The 17,874-nt window shown below is 40.3% G+C and overlaps 1 protein-coding gene across 6 annotated transcripts in view; it reads right to left on the bottom strand.

Annotated features, from left to right (window-relative positions):
* Positions 1–17,874, bottom strand: part of esrrga (estrogen-related receptor gamma a) — a 148,703-nt gene that overhangs the window by 45,662 nt on the left and 85,167 nt on the right. For all 6 annotated transcript variants that reach the window (XM_086174714.1, XM_086174715.1, XM_086174710.1 and 3 more), the window contains exons 2-3: positions 16,577–16,735; positions 4,766–5,190 (exon numbers count right to left, since the gene is read on the bottom strand). In XM_086174714.1, coding sequence (XP_086030840.1) covers positions 4,766–5,190; positions 16,577–16,735 — 584 coding nt within the window. The remainder of the gene's footprint in view (positions 1–4,765; positions 5,191–16,576; positions 16,736–17,874) is intronic.

Below are 17,874 nucleotides of genomic sequence, written 5' to 3'. Positions count from 1 at the left end.
GCAGCACGGAGGCGCTTACAGGGCCAATATTTTGCATTCATCGAGCTCGACTGACACTGAGATGCTTGCATGATTGCTTCAAAAATATTGGATATAATGATTTGCACAAATTGTGTTGAGAGGAATGTATACTATGTTTTCAAAAGCAAACAACCTTTAGTGAATCGATGTTATATGTCGGAATAAGAAGAGAAGTGTGACATCGTAATGTTGGAACTCTGTGAGTGTATGTTTTTATTTCTGCTTTTGCTTGTCTTTTTGCCCAGTGGGGTGGGCTTAGAGCAGAATGGTTCTTGGAGGTTCCAATATATAACGTGTAAGTTTGTACATGTCTGTTAGTATGAGTGAAGATATGTGAGAGGGCTCAAATCCCCCGTTATCTCCTCTGAGATGTGTGTGTCTGTCCACCTGCTGCATGACAATTGACCACCGCTGTGCAGACTGTGTAATATGAACGTCTGTGTGTTCCCTGCCATAGACCTCGCTCTGTATTGGCCTTCCCTGACATTGCAGATGTAACCTTTGTCATCGCAAAATACCCATTTGGCCTCTTCTCTTAGACAGTGTAAATGAGCGAAATGAGCATTTGCGTATTCATTGTCATTGAGATGAACAACAGATGCTTCTCTGAGAGGACAGATCAGAAACATACTACCGTGCAGTGCAATGCATGCTTTGAATTGCAACCATCATTGTTAAAAATATATGAAAGGCTGCCGTTTTTATCTTTAAGTGTTTTTCAAGTTTCTTGAAATTAGAGTGAAACCTCAGGAACTGCACTAATGTTATTTCTAATGTTAAAATTATTTTACACATTTTGCTAATCAGAACACCAACTGAAGAATTCATGTCCCTTCACTCTATCATTACTACTTTCTTCATCTGACTTTTTGTGGGTCTACCTCTTCCTATTTCACCATCTGATTCCTTGATTCCTCCCTCACCTACACTTTGCCCTCCTCCAAACTCCCCTTTATTTATCCCCCTTTCTCAATAAGGGAGTGATAGATGCAGGTTGTCAGGTGTTGCTGGACTGACGCCACAGAAACAGCAGCTGCCAGGGCCACTTCCTCCATGCGCGCACACACACACACACACACACACACACACACACACACACACACACACATACACACACGCTATTCTTTCTAACGTCAATGTGACCAGTCCGTCCTCCCCCATTCCTTCCCTTTCTCTCATTCCTTGTCTCAACTTATTCATCCAAATCCCCACTCATCTTTTTCTCTCCTCTCCTTTTCTCCACCCATAGCCTTTCTGCTCCTATCCACTCCACTCCACTCCGCTCTCATGCTGTCCTCCCTGTCCAGCTGGAGGTGTTTTTTTGGTGATTACCTGTGGTTTTATTGGCTAATGGGTTGAAACATACCAATATGTCTGCTGCTGCCCATCTGAGGCTGGCCCAGCTCTCCAGCCAACACAAACTCACAAAGTAACACACTGCCGTGCATAAACACAAGCATATGTGCACAGGAGTACACGTAGAGGTGCACTCATTTACATGGATGGACACAAGCCCACACACACAGACACTGGCTAATAGACACCCACTCAGTCTGTGGATGAGTTTGGCTTGTGTGGTAGCCAAAAATAATGTCATGACCCATTTGCTCCAGTAGAGCAAAGGCTGCACAATCTGAATCTGAACAAATATTAATGGTACTGTTGATCAAGATTTGTTCATAAATTAAGCGTTCTCCTCTTTAAATTCTATTTGCGTCAATTAAAGCCGTTCGATTAGAGGACTACTGGGAGTTCTCATTAGATCCTCTAATTTAACATCGTGCAAATGTCGAATGAAGAATTTAAAAACAATCAGGTGGCAATTTTCACCGCAAAGACTTGATATGTTTCAACTCTCTCCTCTTGACCCTTTCATGACCATTTGGCTTTCTCATTTCTAAGAGTTTCCCCATTTGTTTGCTCATCAAAATGCTCCGTATCCACAGCTTTTGTTTCAATGTCAGTCAGACTATATTTATGGTAACCTATAACTTCAGCCTTTCTGATCTGCAGCAAAAGAAGGAAGGCTTACAAACACAGTGAAAATGAGGGGTTGAGAGAGAGGTTGAAAGAGCATTGCTCTAAATCTATTCAAGGTCACACTCCAAAGAGGGTCTACAGTCACTGCGGCATCATATCTGTACGTTTCCTGGGCTCTTGCATTTAATCTGTAACCCCAACCTCACCTGTATAACCTTTAACAAGCACTCTAAATGAAATGAGACACATGGAATTGGTAAACAATTAGATAGTGCAACAATGACAGATGAATTAGGGGTTAAACCCATACACAGAGTGATTACAAGGTCATGTGTGTGACTCTCTGTACAAGTGTGTGCTTGTCCATGTGTGAAAGTGCTTCTCTGAGTTTGTGTCGGTATGTGTGTGCCTGTTTCTCCCTTTATCTCAGCGTGCGTGTGCTCCAATCTGTTTGTCAGGTTTGCGCAGTGTCCTGATCTCATCCCATAATAAACACATACAGGTCATCACTGGGTTGTGGTGACCATCTAGTGGATGTAAGACTTCCAACCCCTTACATCTTTTGGTCTCTCTCTCTCTCACTTTCTCTCTTTCCCTCTCTGGGGCTTTACTGGGAAAGCTGCTTATCAGAGGAAAAAGAAAGCGGCGACAGATAGGTGGACGGATGGAAAGGCAGATAGATGAATCCTGTCTGATATGACTGACTGACTCAATGGATCAATGATGGCTGGCCGGTTGACTGACTGGTAGCTGTTTTTTTCTTCCGTGTGGCAGGCTGACTGACTCGAGTGCTGCCCTGACAGCTGATTGATGGGACCTATTAGTCATTACAAACTTGGCCAATTCTTTAACAATGATTACTGAAATACAACATTTTCTCCGATTTATTATCTGCTGAGTGACTTAACCAAGTCAGACAAACATTGTTTTGTTTCTCATTATGAAATCTGGTGATGGCCAGTGGTTTTATTCCCTATGAAATGGGCATCTATGACTACCCCTATACAAGCACTCGCTAACAACGTGCACTTGTACAACAATGTGACACATTCTGTCATTATGATAAACATAGGACTGTAATTCGCTTTGAAAGAATCCCACATATGCTATCATGCTCTTCTAAATGCTTGCTTGTGCACCAAAGTGGCACGTGGGGAAACAAAAAAAAAGTTGAAAAGGAATTCTTTATTCCTCTTCCAACAATTTCTTTTGATGTGTTTTCATAGAAACAAATAGCCAATAGCAGCTGCATCGAGTCAGCTTGCTCTGGACAGAAAAATGTGAAAGAAATCCTGAAATCTGATTCATAAGAGAATCATTTTAAGAGTTTAATGACATTTTTATGATGAAATAAAAGACAAATGGTTTTCAAATTCAGCTTTTTGTAATAAAGACACTCCGAGTTTCCACGAGGATAAAATAATGATACAAAAGATTGAGAGTTTAGAATTTAGTAAATTTTTAAATTGGAAGAGCCAAGCACAAATGAACTTCCTGGACTGCCTTGAGCCCTAACAAGACCAGAGAAGGATTACTGAGCCTAATTCCTGGTACGCCTCTCATCATGTGGATTATGGCTCGATCCCGTCTCTCCTTTACTCCCAAACTGAACTCCTGACCCTGAGACATGACCTGTGACCTTACTATGACTCTATATTATCATCCAGACAACAGGCTTACAGCTAACACTCTTTGCGGGAGGCATTAAAAAGTTAGATCCTGAAACACAAACACTACCTGGAAATTACACTTTGTTCGGACAAAGAGGTCAAGGTTGGTGGCAAGCAAGGGATGTCTCTTGTTGGTGCGTGCGTGCCCGCACCTAAACGCGTGAGACAGTGCTTTACCACCAAGTTACAGTAAGAAAATATGTCTGAAACAGAAAAAGGTGCTTAAGTATTGAAAAGTAGTGCCATTTACGGTGACCATTAAATTCAATATAAAGAAAAATCCATATCCACCTTTAACTCCCAACAATTCTTTCAGCCAGCCCAGTAAATCTCTCTCTTTTTGTGTGTGTGTGTGTGTGTGTGTGTGTGTGTGTGTGTGTGTGTGTGTGTGTGTGTGTGTGTGTGTGTGTGTGTGTGTGTGTGTGTGTGGTAGAGGTGGGGGGGTGCTTATGAGTTTTATGGCGCTATACAGACTGGTGATAAGGAAAAAATCTGAACAGCCTTAATGTGCCTTGGCATATATTCCATAAGTCCTTCAACTGGATAAAGACCTTGTGGCTTTGACAGCCATGACTTACATTGTTTGAGAGGTGTCTATTCCGGCCACGTGCATCAGAATTTCTGGTCTCAATTTATCTTGTCACTCTAAATATTAAGGTAGCAATGCAAACAATTGTCCTCATGCTGAATTAAATGTCTTACATTTTGAGAAATCATTCAGCTGAGTAGACACTATGAACTAGAGGTTGTTTTTAGTTGTGTTTTGCTCTGTGGGGATAGTGGAATAAAATCCAACAGAGCAAGACAAAGGCCAGTGATGAAACCACCTCAGAAGGTCAAATAACAATTTAGGGATAACATGTAAATTTATTTATTTTTTCTTAATTGCCAAACTCTTATATTTGATACCACCCAATAAAGGGCTAGAGGGTAATGGAAGCTAAATAAGGGTCTGTGACAAAACATGTAAAAACATATTAAGAAAGAATAGAGGAACAGATATGAATCTGACCTTCACCTACAATGACAAACACAGACAGAAAAATGCAGATCTACAAGAGATTATGATAGTAAAATTCGAATATTCAGCCAACCTTGAATGGTGCGTTTGAAGAAGGCTTTGCAGGCCTCACAGGATGCCACCCCGTAGTGGTACCCTGATGCAATGTCCCCGCACACAAGACACAGCCTCTTGGGCATTGAATTCAACATGTACTCGCACTTAATCTGTGAATCTTCCCCGATCGTTGATGAACAGTCCTCATAGCGCTTCGATCCAGGGCCACCGGCGGGACCCAGGGGCCCCGCGTTGGAGCCGTAGAGGCTCGGGGAATCTAGGCCATTGGGGTGACCGTTCATCGTGGATGAGTAGGAGCCTGATGCGTCGCTAGAGCCACCGGGGGAGTGATGGTTTAGACTGTCAGTCAAGGAAGCAGGACTAGACGGTTCAGTCTTTATGTAAGAGGACGGACAGTTGGATTCAAGGTGGCGCTCCTTACTGGACATTCTGCAGAGAAGCCTGAGGAGAGAAGAAAGAAAGACATGTGAAGAGATTTGTGAAGAAAGGAAAAAACAAAGGGGGGGGGGTCTGTCATAATTGCAGAAATCGTACATGAGGTGGAAGGATAAAGTTATCCCGAAGTTGACGTTCAGCATTTTTCTTTCCGATACGTTGGTGGTTTTCGTTCGGTTTAACCCCAAAAAGATTCATTATTACGCCAATCATTCGTCCTGATGTTTGTCGTTTTCCCTCATGTCACCTGATGATGGATACGTGCGTTTTCATAGCCTGGCACTTCCTATTAAGGCATGTGTACACACAATCCATCAAATCATCTGATATGTTTTTGTATTGTATTGTTATCGTTGTTGTTTTTTTTTTTTTTAAGAACAATGCTAGCGAGAGGTGACGGGTGTAGATTACAACAAAAGAAAAAAAAAAAAAGAAGAGGATATGTATGCAGGATTGAGTTCCAGTTGGGGATCCCTGTGTAAGGGCGAGTCGCACAGAGGTATCCGTAGTACCACACAGTAGCACAATCACATGCATGGTCATCCGTCACGCTCCAGTCAATACCGGCTTGTTCTACATGAAGGTAATCAGTAAGCAGCCTCTTTGCTGCTCAATCATCCCAAAGACAGGCTCACACATAATCCTCACACACACATCCGCACACGTAGAACCGCACCCCCATACATGCAAAACAGCACACATTTGGTTCAAGTAGGGTGGAGGACCTTCGATACAAAGCGGTCTTAAGAAAAAAACACAATATATCAGTCTGCAACAGCTTTCCTTTTCTCTTTTGTCCCTCTCTGGTCCGTTCCGATTCCAGACTCTTCCTTCCCTGCCTTTCCTCTTTTACCGCTCCAGCTTTCCTTATTCGTCTCTCTAAGGAGGCCGGCAACTGTCTTGTTAATGGCAGTTGTAATTAACAGCTATCTTCTTGCTGTCTATATCTCTCGATCCCTCCTTTTGTCTACCTCACTATCTATCTGCCTGTCTCCCTATCACTTCCTATTCAGCGCCATCTATCTCTTCCCACTCTTTCTTTCCCTTCCTCTTTGCGTGACCATTTTCTCTGTCCCTCGAACCCTGCCCTCCCACTCTCTCTCTTTTCATTGTTAAAGGTAGAAAGCACAAAAGGGGTTTTTAATTAAGGCAGGATGCTACTAAACGAGGGGCTTCTAAAGTCCAGTCGGCCTGTAAAAGATCCCTGTCCTACAGGGACCCATAAAACACAGGCAGCGCTTTGACGAAGAATGGAGAGCCGGTTGGGGGAGGGAAGGGTGAGAACGCATTGAGATGGACAGAAACGGGAAAACAGCTCGACAGACCAACGGAAAGCCAAAAGAGGAGACTGAAAGAAATGAGAGCTGGGAGGCGATGGGTTGCATGTGTCGAAATGCAATGTCAAAAATGACAAACAGCAGGTTTGCATCTGGTTCTCAAGGTAAGAAATGTGTGGTGTGAAACAAGAAAAGGAACCGCTCTTCCTATCTTCTATCACAGGCACTCATAAAGTAAAAAAAAAAAAAAAAAAAAAAATCCTCACTTCACTACTTCTTTCCATCCCCTCCCTGAAAGGATTTCTGATTCAGTGACTCCATTAAGTGCGGTTTGCTCGTATTCACTGGTATCTATAAATCCATTAATCTGATGCTAAGGTAGGTCTTAAGCTGATAATGAAACAGACAGGAAGACTTGGATGCAAATAAAGGAAGAGGGAAGAAGGTGAAAAGGAATAAATGCAGAGATTGATGGCGGAGCGCATTCAGCCATGTCTCGAAAGGCGGAGACACGGAAGAGGAGCCAGACGTATGATTTTTACATACCAAATATGTGCTTAATCACCAAGTTAAGCTGTAATTGTTACACACGATAAAACTAAAAAAAAACAAAACTTGCGGAACCAACATAACATTTACCGTTATATCATGCACAGTCTAGGGAAACCAATCAGAAAATAAATGAATATCACCCACAGCTGGAGACTGAAATTTAGCCATCTGATTTAAGTTGACGACATGGAGACAAGGATACGAAATCCCCCCCAAATTGTCGCCTTCTTGACATCAGACCCGCTGCATACCATCAAACCAGAGTTTGTGCAAAAAGAAACCCATTTTTCTTCCCCTTTTACCCCCTTCCCTCACACCTTTTTCTCTACGCGCCCTCTCTCTCTCCCTCACTCTTTCTCTCTCTCTGTCTCCCCCTCCCTCTTGCTGCTTATAAATGAAAAATAATGGCAGTAGAAGGGGGAGGAATAAAAAGAATAAGAGGAAGACATGCATGCAGAGAAGAGGAGTGGAGGAAAGAAGATTAAGAAATCAGTCAGTGCGCTGTGCCGAGTGAGAGGTTGAATGCATTTATGTATGTATGTTATCAGTATAATTATGGCGCTATGTAGCGATGGCTCAGCGCTGAAAGAGCAGTCTTATTGTGCCTGTCTGCTCTTTAGATGAGTGTGAAGAGAAAAGGAAAGGGTTTGCTCTCATCAATTCTGTATGTTTTTGAGTGTTTCAAAAGATTTATTTGAGGAGGAGGGGGGGGTCTTCGGCTGTGCATTATGAGATGATTACAGTGGGACACAAAGAAAGCAGTAATCAGATTTAAGTATTTAGTTGTTCTTTATTCTGGTTGAAAAAAAAAAGGATTTGAATTTCATTTTCTTGCTGCCATTTTTTGGGGTCTTAAAATAATTAGAATACAAAATAAATAGGATTTTTCTCCTGTTAGCAGATTAGACTAGACAGTATTGAAATTCAAATGTAATTTCTTAATAGTTCAAAAGGCGAGTAAAGATTATTAATCTTAGCATCATCCAACAAATCCTGTTGCACTGGCAGATGGATTTTTCTCTCCAAATGACTTTCTCCCTTTAATTTGGTTAATAAAATCTATAAATCTTTGACAATAAGGCCAGAGTTGACTGAACTTTATATTTAAGGCTTTGTGCCCGGAACCTCAACACAATTCAAAAACAGGACAGTAACCCAAGTGAAACTAAAAAATCCTAATAAAAGATGAGAAAAAGGATGACCCAAATGCAAATATGTAACATTTTATTTTTCACACCTGTCTAGTTTACGGGATAAATCATGCCAAGGAATAAATTAGAAACTCTGTGTATTTTTTTTTTTTTTTTTTTCATTTTCTTTGTGTCAAGTAAATCTTGAGAATATCAGACTTTTACCAATGTGAATTGATAGTATTTTCAGAATGCTAAATGGAATATGTATTGTAAAAAATCATGACCGGCATATAAGGCCCTGTTTTTATTATATTATTCATTAGTTGATACAAGTCAAACAAACATGTCTGAGTAAAATTTACAATAAAAAATGTTTCCTTAAGCTTCTGATTGGTTTAGTATTTCAAACCTAAGGCGAGGAGCCAACGCCCGCAGACTCCTGTCGCAGGTGGGACAAACGCAGTTTAGCTTTGAGAACAAGACTTAAATAGAGATTTAGCGGGCCCTATTTTTCATTTGTTCATTGCTAATCCCAACCTGGGGGTGCAGGCACTGCAAAGCAATGGAGAAAGTTTTTTTTTAAGAATGAAAAACTTTTGGTTAATAATGGAGTTCTGCTGTTTTTTTTCTGCCGAGTATACTGTTTTCCAGTCGTTTAGAGAAAAGAGTTGGGTGCCGCCTCTTTTATTTAATATGATATTTTTCAAATTAAGTCAATTTCATTTATACCAATCTTGTTTTTTGAAAGAACAAGGACACGGGGCCGGGTTGGGACACACATACATTCACAAATGTACATACAGGAACAGAAAAGAAAAAGGCAAATCAAAATGTTGATCTGAGGGAGTAAAGGACTGAATAAAATAAATGTTAAAGAAAGGAAGAAAAGGCTAGTTGAGAGGAGCTTTTGCTTCATGTTTTCAGAGAAGGTGGGCCACTTTCCTGTGACAAGCTGTCATTAGAGTGGTGGGCTGATGCAGCGCCCTGACAACTGGCAGGGACAAACATGCAATCATCGTATTAGAGAAACTACTCTGCCTCACTCCGTCTCAGCTGTTCATTTCTGCTCCTTCAGACGATGTGCGCACTTGCTCTCTTTTATTATATACAATCTTTGGACAGCTGTCTCGCTAGATGGCGGCCATAAACACAACCAGTTCCGCAAACAAGTCTAAACTGTTTTTCACCAAGCCACCCTACCGCGCTCACACACATACACACACAACCTGAACAGTGCCCTTAAAACGAGTTTTAAACAAGTAGCTGAAGAAACCTCCTACTTTTCTCCATGAAATCTGTGCTTTTGAAAAGTTCCTATATTTCCAAATTAACCTTACAAAGCATAGAATGCGCCATTAATATGATTTTATGGATAGTTTTGTTTCACTTGAATCAAAGAAATAAATTTTGTTCAAAATGAATTTTGCCACAACTCAACTAAGCTTAGGAAAAGAGTGAAAACAGTAAAGAAAAGAGAAGAGGTAGCATTAGAGACAGATGAGGAAGAAGTGCTGACAGTGTTGCCACCGCGGGTTGGCTAATACCTTTCCATCACACCAAGCATTGTGCTCCTGATGCTGATAAGAACACACAGTCCAATAAGAAAAAAAAAAGAAACCTTCACACAATTCTATCAGGATGATACTGACAATGCTTTCAATGGAAAAAATGAAGAAGGATGGGAAATACATTGAATTACATTTCCATAGTCAAATGAATAGAATGATTTCATCAATAGTCTGAATTGCTTTTCTGGCCCTCACACTCACTGTTGTTCTTGTTTCTTTGCTCTCTTTTCTACATCTCTGTTTTTCCTCTTTTCCAACATCCTCCAATCTGTGGAGGGCTGCTGAGTTTCTTGTCAGGTGGTTAGTTGAATACAGGTGTTGGTGTGTTTGTTCATGAGAAGACGCAGCAATTTGAGCTGCACACAAAGCACCTTATTTGCTATAAAAGAATTTAAGCTGCACCAAAATATACCTGGGGCAAGTAAAGGCATAAACCCCTCGGACAAATGCGTGTGAATCTGCGTTTTGGTGTGTGTGTGACAGGTGCGTGATTCACTCAGTGGCAGAAAAATTGAGTGCCACAGACGAAAAAAAAAAAAAAAAACATAATCTGTTTTTTCAGTGCTGGTGAGTTTAGATCCCCAGACTCACAGTGTGTAGATGATTATAGTTGTTACCAGGGACAAAAATGAATAGGAAAAAAAAAAAAGAAAAAGAAAAACCTCCAACAGTGATAGTCAATCCAAACCACTCTCCCTCCTACTGGGCCCTCTCTCTCTCTTTCCTGTCCTCTTTGGGTCTTGATTTCTCTTTTCCCCCCATCATTGTTTCTACTTCTGACACGCAAAGGCAGTCTTACCATTGCTTCCCTTTCTTTCTCATACATCTGTACCCTCACCACACACACCTGACACCCCCGCAAATACATACACTCACACAACCACTGACACACGCACACGCACACACTGGGGAGCAGATCAATTGTTACAGTGTTAGTCGCGCAGGAAACCTGTAATTCACTTCATTGGCTGCGGAATAAACCCCTGATTACATACAATCAATGTGATAATGGCTAAAACACATTCTGCCCAATGGGATGTTGGGCTTAAAGACCAGGAGAAGAGAGAAAATGTGAACCTAAGTGTGTGTGAATAGGAGAGAGAAAGAGATAGAGGGGTTTGATGTCACATAAACATACCTTTGATACCAATTTCTAAATAAATTCTGATTAGCGGTTCCTCTAGTAGGACTGAAGAAGTTATGATTCTTCCTGATTTTTATGAAGTGTATTTACACACAGCCTGTAGATGTAAATGGCTAAACAGTGGGAGACAGCACACACAGGCTAAACTCAGCCAAACACTATTGATTAGGGAATAATGTGCTTTCCAATCTCCAGACTGGAATCTAAGGAATATCATGTGGTGCCCTGTAATAGCAAAGTATTTTTCAGTCATCACACAGAGCAGGTGTCTATCCTTTTCTTTTCCTTTCTTTACCAAATTTGAAATAAGGTGTTAGAGGGGAGAATTTAATTTCTCCTCAGAGAGCTGATGAGGTGTAAAAGGATGATTCAGGTTGGAGAGTCTGTAGTCATTGAGGTGAAAAGATATGAAGAGAATGGACTTGTTTAGGACAAAAATGCATGGCAATGTGCTGCAAAGCCTATATATTTGTATGTGTTTATGCGTGTGTGTGTTTGCGTCAGATGAGAATCTTGATGATTTAGGTCATTTTCCCGCAAAGCAGTTGCTGATAAGTGTGTTCCTGTCAGGCACTATCGTTGTCACAATGTCTCTCCCTCTCTGTACCTCTTTCTTTGTCTCTCTCTCCCTTTGCCCCCTTCTCCCTCTGTCTCCTTTATCTGCTGTGTGTCACTGTGTCCGTAAAGGCGGTTGTCTACTGTAAGAACGGTGCTTTAAAACTCTAGAGCAGCTCAACTCCCTCCACTGCGCTGAAGGTGATGTGTGTAGTTATGACAACTGACTGATAGCTACATTAAAACACACACACACACACACACGCACACACACATATATATATATATATATATATATATATATATATATAAATAACCCAATAATAAATAGAAAAAAAGTCAGGCAATGCCTGGCAGACAATTGCATACAGTGTACTTGATGTGACCTCCTGCCTTTTAGTTGAGAGGCTATCAATTAAATTAGTGAATGCATCTTGGTGTTATTGAAACCTTTCTAACCTATCTTTCATGCAGATGTTTGCTTTTAAAAATATACATCTTTTTTAAAAGAATTCACAAATTGTTTTTTTTTCATGGGATCATCCAAAGCTCATTGCCAAAATACAAATAGTTAGTCAAAAAATATTATTTCACACCAGGAAGTAAATTATAAACTGTTTTTTTTTTTATAAAAAAAAAAAGGTCATTGATCAAGGTGAGTGTGCACCCTTTATATTTGTGTACGTTTACTTGGATTAGCTGTTATCACCGAGCATTAGCTCCACAAAAGCCCTTTCAAGCACTTACAGACACTTGCTGTTGCCAAAGATGCATTTACAGTATATTCTCTCACACACACACAAACATATACATCCAAAACACGCATGCACAGAAATACTCAAATATGAAGTCCTCACACTCACTCCCACCGAGACAGAGACCCGGGCAAACTTCCGTAACAAATGAAATTGAACTGAAGTATAATAAAAAAAAATTAAAAAAACAAAAAAATATCCTGCTCGGATTAAAAACACATTTTATTAAGCAGATGGTGAAAGAGGATTTCCACTCTAGTAAATATGACAGGGCTTTCAAATGTGACATGGGAGGGAGGCGGAGAATGAAGGTGGAGGATGAGGAACAGACAAGGAGGGAATGGGAAAGGGGAGAGAGGCACTGAGAAAGAGGAGACAGAAAGCAGAGTGTGAGAGGGTGTGCGCCGTAAAACCGTGTTTCATATGGGTAAGTGGAAGAGGGGATAAATAGAAATGTAGGGGAGGAGCAGAGAGAAGGGGAGACGCAAGTAAGCAGAGTGTCAAAGCTGCATTCTTTAAGCAGATCAGATTTGAGGAAATTGGGCTGTCACGACAGGATTGTGACGATTTACACCTATCCATCACAGAGAGCCGGAAAGAGCGAGTGGGTGTGTGTACAATAATGCACTCCATTGGCAAAATTTGAGAAAATCCCTCCTAACCAGCTTCACTTCCCCGCTTGCTTATAAATGACATTCAATATCCTCTTAAGCGTGACTAAAACTAACCCTTTCTTTGGTCGCTGTTTACAAATTCACTTTAAGACTCCGTGTTTGAAATGCTGAATAAATAAAAGCGCATATCCCAAAATGTATTTGATCGTGGTGTGTTTCGTTTAATTGATCTGTTAGATCAGCAGATGCTGCTGCCACTCCTTCTCTCTTCCCCTCCTCCTGATTTTCCTCCTCTCACCCCATGGCCTCCTTCCTCCTCTCCTACCTCCTCCTTCTCCTGGCTGATGCACCTTACAACCTTGCGTCTGGACCATCTGTTAAGGAATCTAATTCACATCCAGTCATAATCAGGTTTGCTGGAGTGCCTACTGCCTGGCCTGTCTCCTAGTCCCTGTCTGTGCTCAACTTTTGTCTCAAAACATTTTAATGCTAAAATGTATTTATAGCTATCAGTGTAACATGACGGTGTGCGTGTGTGTGTTTGTTTTTGAGTGTGTGGGGATTCATTTGGTGCACGTGCACGCATTTGTATGTGTGTTTGAGAGTGTGTGTGTCTGCGGCTAAGAATAAGGCAAGTGGAGGTGAAGGGGGTGGAAGTTAATGAGAGGTGAGTGTCTGAAAGTCTCTCTCTTTCTCCCTCTCGCTCTCTCTGCTTCAGCAGTAATCCTCTTCTATAAATCTGCAATCCAATCAGCGTTGTCCACACACACACACACACACACACACACACACACACACACACACCACAGAGAGAGAGAGAGAAAGAGAGAGAGAGCTGTTGGGAGGCCCATCTGTGTGTTAAGGCAATCTGCTTTATCATTATGATTACATTGGGCTCAGTTTACAGCAATGTGTGTGTTTGTGAGTGTGTGTTTGTGTGTGAGTGAGTGCATGTGTGCTTGAGCGTGCACATGCACACGCGCACTTGCATGTCTGTGAATGTTCCAGCAGTCACTGGCTTGCTGACATTAATCACATTCCCATGGTTTGATGGCCTAAATAAATTTGAAAATGATATTGTTGCTGTCCAATGAAAATTGTAGGTCTTTAACACAAATAAAGAAATTCATCTGATTTAAAAAAAAAAAAAGGCAGTTTCCGTTAAAAGTAAATCAATGAGCATGTGTTGGTTTTGACAAATGCAATGTGAGGAGTTTACATTAAGAAATGTATAATTTCAAACTTTAAAACAGGGATTTTTTTGTTAGAAATAAATAACAGTTTCGATGAATTTTATATTTTTTCACATAATTGGCAGGAAGAAGAGGTTTTAGGTCGTATTTTTGTCTTTTTAAGAGTCTGTCATGTCAGCAGATGTGTTCAATAGTGTGCAAGTATGGTGGGAGTAAATCCCATCAATGCAGCCAGAGGTCAGATATACTGGTAGGAGTGTTCTTGGGATGTTGTACTGATCCATTCCTTTTCCTCTATGTTAACAAAATGAATGGAAGTTTGTGTGTCAGAGTGAAAGGTGTGTTGGAATTAAGTGACTGATTCCTATGACTTCATTTTTTTTGTCTTGGGCTTTTTTTGTCTAAACAGAAAGTGTTATTCCTCTCAGGAAAGATAAATATAACAAAGGTAAAGGCATAACAATGTTTCAAATTTTCTGCTTGATTTTTAATTTCCTGACCTTTTCAAGTTACATACTTGGAGAACAGATCTATTGTTAAACATAAATATAAAAATTTGTTATCTCTCTGTTCCGTCTGAAACTTGTTTAAACCTTTAATGCTTAATTGCCATAAAGATTTTATTGTGTATCAACTTGATCCAAATCATGAGCCAATGGAGAGGGAACAATGTTCCGCACTTGTGTGCTGTGTGTGCGTGTGTGTTCGTGTGTGTGTGTGTGTGTGTGTCTTTCTTCAACCGATGGCGTGACTCCCTAGCCCCTGGCAAACCTTTACACCTCTCATCACTAGACTTCAGTGTCTGCCAACGCACACAAACACTCACATTGTGCTAGTAACGCTCCTTTCGGTGATTGGCTGAGTATCTGCGTGAGAATGACTTGCCAGACCTCTAATTGGCTTGACCCAGACTAACCCTGAAATCCTATTGGACTAAGACTTCCCAGTCTACAGTACACACACACACACACACACACACACACACACACACACAATCACTTACACACATTCTCACACAAATATAAAATATAAGGGATGTGCAAAGACATAACAATGCACTTCTCAATAACGGTCAAACGGGTTAGTTGTAGAAAAAAAAAAAGAAAAAAAACAAATACATGCAAAATAAAGGACAAGATAAAAATCAGCCAGGAAGAAGCAACCATGAAGCCTGTTGCTATCAGAGCAGAAAAAAAACACTTAAAACATCTTCAGTGTGACTTTAACTATAACACTTTTGAAGAGACAAATGCAGATCTAGAGTCAATTGATTCTATGCTTTTCAAAACTGAACATGCATCCAAAAAATAAATAAAAACAGCAATGTCATAATCTGAAATATGGGAACAATCTGATAGACCTCTTTTATTTATCGATTCTAGTTATATTCAAAACATACAGTTATAGGGTTACATTCTGAGTGTGTGGTTTTATCTCTGGGTATGAATAGAAGAAGCACAGAGAAAGTGGCAGAGAAAAAGTGGGAAATGAGTGTTTGGTTGGGCTTCATTGGTTCTATTTGCTGTGTTTAAATACAGAGCGAACAGCAACAGTTTATGTTCTATAAATGGACCATAGGGGCCCTCACGTTCACCTATCTTCTGCAAAGAGAGAATGGATTCCCTCTGGAGAAGAAAGTGAAATTTCACTTTGGTGGAAGCGTTTCATGCCTCTGTTTGTATTGCACATGCAGATGGCACGGGGGGGGGGGATTATAGGAACGGTAAGAGTGACTGTCCTTCAACCATTATATAATTTTAAGTTTCCATACAACGACACATTTGCACTACTAAAGTGTCCTTGAGCCTGAAGTTGAATCAAGCGTTCCTGTTATACTCCATCTAGACATTGAAATTATAACAAATAGTGCTGTGGGCTAGGGAAATATATTTAGCAGTCCATGGATCGCACCATTAGAACACTATCTTTAGAATGACAATCCATTTTTGCCTTTGAACAAAAAGTAATAAGTTGTGGAACATGGTCGCATACAAAAACGGCCAGTCATTCCCCTTTTTTTTTTCTTTTCTCCTTGTCTTGTTTATTGATGTCATATTTTACAGCTCAATTTCTAAAATCTGGAATAAATTGAATACTTTATTTTCAAATTTAATATTTCATTTTTGATTCAGCCAAACTGATAGGACAGGGCGACCCTTCACAGTGGTCAAAAACTATACCTAATTTTATTTAAATGATTCAAGCTGCTGTTTCCACTTTAATTACTTCCATTCATTTTGAGGCTGCATATGGAGATGGTGTAAAATGAAAATTAGCAGTATAATATTTAATATGATTATGTAATGGTGTGAAAATTAAAGAGACAGAAAATGATAACCTTCTAAATTTATATCATGGAGAACCTTAGCTCGCATTTCTGTTGCTCCCTCACTCACTTGCACCAAAGTGTCCCAAACTGCTTGCTTTTTCTTTTCCTTTCATGTGAGGTTTATGGAGGTCAAGTGTGGCTTTTGTGTGAAACTGAACCACAACGATTCATAAAATCACACCATCTCTGTTCTCTTACTTCTCCGACTCAAACTCTCATACAGTCTTTCTGCACATCTTTGTGTGTTCAGCCCTCTCATCTCTCCGTCTTACCTGGGATTGTAGAGGGCATGTGCGTCTCTCATGTGGTTGGCCTCCAGTGGATCGTAGCTCTGGTGCATCCTCCAGGCGCCCGCGCCGCATTTACCATAAGTTGCCTTGGAGTTATCTTCACTGCTGCTGTTCACCAATGGACCCTTCGATAAGTTCATTCTGTAGGCAGGTAAAAATAAGAGGAGAGCCGGCAGTTAAAATACTGAACACTACAAGCAGTGCAGCAGCAAAATTTAGAGAAACAAGGACTAGAGGAGATTATACTTTACATTCTGGGGTTAATCTGACGTATTTCTTAGATTCTTTAGCGAAAAGAAAAGAAAAGAAATCATTCGATAGATTAATAATCTGTTGAAACGAATACAGTAATGAGGCATACAAAATAAATATTTTAAAAAATGACTGAGGTTAGTGATAAGTGCAAATAAGATATAAAGTAATTACACACAATTAAACAAACTTAAAGCATTAGGACTTCCATTATATGAAAAAAACAAAATCAAAAAATTAATATCACAAATGAATATCTAATAATTAGATAATTAAATGAATAAATAAATAAATAAATAAATAGAGCAACAATATTACATTATCTTAATTTGTAAATTGAATCGAGGACTGGTAAGGACACAAATAAATAAATGCTAATGAATAAAATGGAACAAACAACCATTTAAAATGGATGAAACGGGAGATGAATTCACTAAAGATGTTTGCAAGTCTTACAAATGTAGCTGAAGCACACAACACACACACATTCTGTCTGCAAGTCTAAATATAACCAACAGATTTCAATTTAGAGATATCAGTTGTGAAAACAGAGACTGACATACCAGGCAGACAGACAGACAGGCAGGCAGAGAGAGAGAGGATGACGTTGGGACTTCAAACTTGCACCACAAAAAAAAAAAAAAACCCTGGGTTGAGAATTTGTTAAAATCTCTCCAAAGCAAACTGGCTGAGCTCAGCGTCAGACGACTTTGACCACTTTTACCTCTCGAAAGACGTTCAGACTGAGAGCCCATTAAAGTAAAAGCACCAGAGGCGAGACCAGTATGTGTCAATCAAACATAGCATTGTTATCAGGGGAGAGGCTGTTGTCGGGGTGATAAGGTCACTGAGGGCAACAAAATCAGAATCATATGCCTGGGTGAGAAGGTTGGACTTATGGGTTGCTGACTGTCAAAAAGGAAGCGGCAGCGCAGTTTGAAATACATTCATCCGGTTGGCCAAACTAAATGCGGGAGGGCTGGGGAGGAGGGTGACACAGGGCAGCCCTTTATTAACCCAGGACATGA

The sequence above is a fragment of the Fistularia commersonii genome, chromosome 27 (assembly GCF_037954325.1).
Source record: "Fistularia commersonii isolate RoL2024-O1a breed Wild chromosome 27, RoL_Fcom_v1.0, whole genome shotgun sequence".
NCBI lineage: Eukaryota > Metazoa > Chordata > Actinopteri > Syngnathiformes > Fistulariidae > Fistularia > Fistularia commersonii.
The sequence above is the reverse complement of the archived record's forward strand: the minus strand, read 5'-3'. Positions and strand labels throughout refer to the sequence as shown.